The 3,130-nt window shown below is 44.9% G+C and overlaps 1 protein-coding gene across 1 annotated transcript in view; it reads right to left on the bottom strand.

The window, feature by feature from the left end:
- Window positions 1-2,036, bottom strand: part of LOC138965633 (snaclec coagulation factor IX-binding protein subunit A-like) — a 9,095-nt gene extending 7,059 nt beyond the window's left edge. The window contains exon 1 of the mRNA XM_070337809.1: window positions 1,970-2,036. Within this exon, the coding sequence (XP_070193910.1) occupies window positions 1,970-2,036 (67 nt within the window). The remainder of the gene's footprint in view (window positions 1-1,969) is intronic.
- Between the last annotated feature and the right edge of the window lie 1,094 nt (window positions 2,037-3,130).

Here is a 3,130-nt window from a genome sequence, read left to right as displayed (position 1 = left end):
ATACACACCTTTACAAACAAACACACATACACGCACACACATACACTTATGCACACACACACACACACACCACACACACACGAGTACAGACTCATGCACGCGTGCGCGCACACACACACACTGGCACACACACACAAATACACACACACACACCCCACACACACACACGAGTACAGACTCATACACGCGTGCGCACACACACGAGTACAGACTCATGCACGCGTGCGCACACACACACACACACACACAAATACACACATACACACACACACACACACACACACACACACTCACACACACACACACACGAGTACAGACTCATGCACGCGTGCGCACACACTCACACACACACACACACACAACAAATACACACACACACACCACACACACACCACACACACACGAGTACAGACTCATGCACGCGTGCGCGCGCACACACACACACACACACACAAACAGTAACACTAACACATGTGCACAAAATGAACACAAACACACACACACGCGTGCGCACACACACGAGTACAGACTCATGCACGCGTGCGCACACACACACACACACACACACACACACACACACACACACACACACACACACACACACACACACACACAAACAGTAACCCTAACACATGTGCACAAAATGAACACAAACACACACACCGCGCGAGAGAGAAAGACTACAGGGAGGCATGACGTCATGATGCAATAATTGGCAGAACGTTTCGAGGGTAAACATTTGCCGGTTGAGTTGACAATAGGACCTTCAAAGAAAAGACCAACGCGTGAAAAAACGAAACATGTTGATAAGATTATATGGGACGACGAAAAGAAATATGTTTTTCAGGAATTTATCAGAAATGGCGCCTTTGATAGTTATATTTCACAGGCGTCATCACTGTTAGCAATATCGTTAGTCGATGCGGTAGATTGTCTAAACAAAGGAATGCTCAAGGCCGCGGAGTGCATGAAGCGGACTGTGTACATTGGGCCTCGAAACAGTAAATGGTTTGATGCCGAATGCAAGACAACCAGGAGAAAAACGCGCAGACAGTACAGGCTCTTTAAACACTCGAGGAGTAAAGTGAAGAAAGAATCGACCAGACACTTATATGTAGAGAGTAGACAGGCGTACAGATTCTTGCTGGCAAACAAAAGGCAACAATATAAAAAGGACAAGTTGAACTCATTGGTCTCAAAAGCGAGTGATTCAAAGTTATTCTGGGACGAAGTGCGATCAATCAGCGGGCGCAGGCACCAAAAACCAGAGATAAGTAGTAGGGAATGGTTGGACCACTTCAGGTTCATTTTAGGTGGTGAAGGCAACCCGGCTAGCGACCACTCTGAAGTGACCGAGGACACACCCGGCATTGACTACCTAGACGAGCCCATCTCGGCTGATGAGATAGAGATTGGTATCAAGAAATTGAAATTAAACAAGTCACCCGGGTACGATGGCGTTTGTGCTGGAATGTTAAAGAACTCTTGCCCGAAACTGTTGCCGTTTCTTGTAAAGCTGTTTAACCAAATTTTTGACACAGGCGTTTACCCTTCTGCGTGGTCTAGTGGGATAATTGTCCCAATTCACAAAAGTGGAGACATTAACAACCCTGATAACTACAGAGGCATTACGTTACTGAGCATAGTAGGTAAGTTGTTTGGCAGCATACTAAACAGGCGCTTATCTGACTGGGCGGAAGACAACAGTAGAATAGAGGAGGAACAGGGTGGCTTCAGAAAAGACCACTCTACTGTGGACAATATGTTTGTGCTATATGCTATTGTCCAGAGGTACCTTCTTAAAAGATCTGGTAAGGTCTACATATGTTTCGTAGACTTCCGCAAGGCTTTTGACTCAGTCAATAGGGCTATGTTATGGAATGTATTACGCAAGCACGGGGTTGGCGGAAAGATGTTGAACATCCTGCAAAGTATGTACAAAGGAGTGAAGTCTTGCGTTCGCACCGACGATGGCCCATCGGAGTTTTTCCGTTGTCCATGTGGAGTCCCTCAAGGTTCTGTGCTTTCACCAACATTGTTCTCATTCCTGATTAATGAACTGGCACTTGAAATGTTTCAAAACGGTAAACATGGAATACAGTTAACACCTGACGTGATGCAGATTCTCATATTGCTGTTTGCCGACGATGTACTTTTGATATCCTATAGCGCAGCCGGGTTACAGAAACAGATTGATGTGTTAAAACAGTTTTCGGATAAGTTTTCCATGACGGTCAACCTGGATAAGACAAAGGTAATCGTTTTTAGAAAAGGAGGATTTTTGGCAGCAAATGAAGCCTGGAAGTACGGAAACGAGGACATAGAGGTTGTGAACAGCTACAAGTACTTGGGGCTAAATTTCACCACAAAATTGTCATTGACGCTAATGGTCAGCGATCTGGCCTCAAAGGCAAAGATAAGGACTGGCCAAATCCTAAGATGTTTGTGGAGGCTAGGCAACATACCTAGAAGCGTATTTTTTAAAATATATGACGCACAGGTCCTCCCGATCTTAATGTATGGATCTGAGCTGTGGGGATTCCAAAGGTTTGAAGCTCTTGAGAAAGCCCATTTGTTTGCATGCAAGAAGTTTTTGTGTGTAGGACGACAAACACCAAACAAGATGGTATATGGTGACTTAGGCCGCTACCCACTTTATGTCACTTCGTCGGTTCGCTGTATAAAGTATTGGCTGAGAGTGTTACGTTTGCCAAGCGAAAGACTCCCAAGGAAAGCATATGACATGATGAAACATTTACACGGTTATGGCAAGAAAACATGGTCTCATTATTTGAAAGAAATGTTATGCATGTACGGCTTTGGAGATGTCTGGCTGCAACAAGGTGTAGGCGATTTGAATCGATTTATAACAGTATTCAGACAACGATTGTTTGATTGCTTCCAGCAAGACTGGCACGACAGCATCATGAACTCGGAGCGAAGTGTATATAGACCATATTCAGCTCCGCTGTTTTCGAGATGCATACATACAATTTCGATTTGGTATTTCACCCATAAACACTCACAAATGCCGCTATCGAACTGACGTTGTACCGGGCCTTTTGATTTGCCCTGTATGCAGAGAGGACGTGGAAGACGAGAAACATGTATTGTTTGTATGCAAAGGATA

This window comes from Littorina saxatilis, linkage group LG4, assembly GCF_037325665.1.
Source record: "Littorina saxatilis isolate snail1 linkage group LG4, US_GU_Lsax_2.0, whole genome shotgun sequence".
NCBI lineage: Eukaryota > Metazoa > Mollusca > Gastropoda > Littorinimorpha > Littorinidae > Littorina > Littorina saxatilis.
This window is presented reverse-complemented; position numbering and strand designations above follow the sequence as displayed.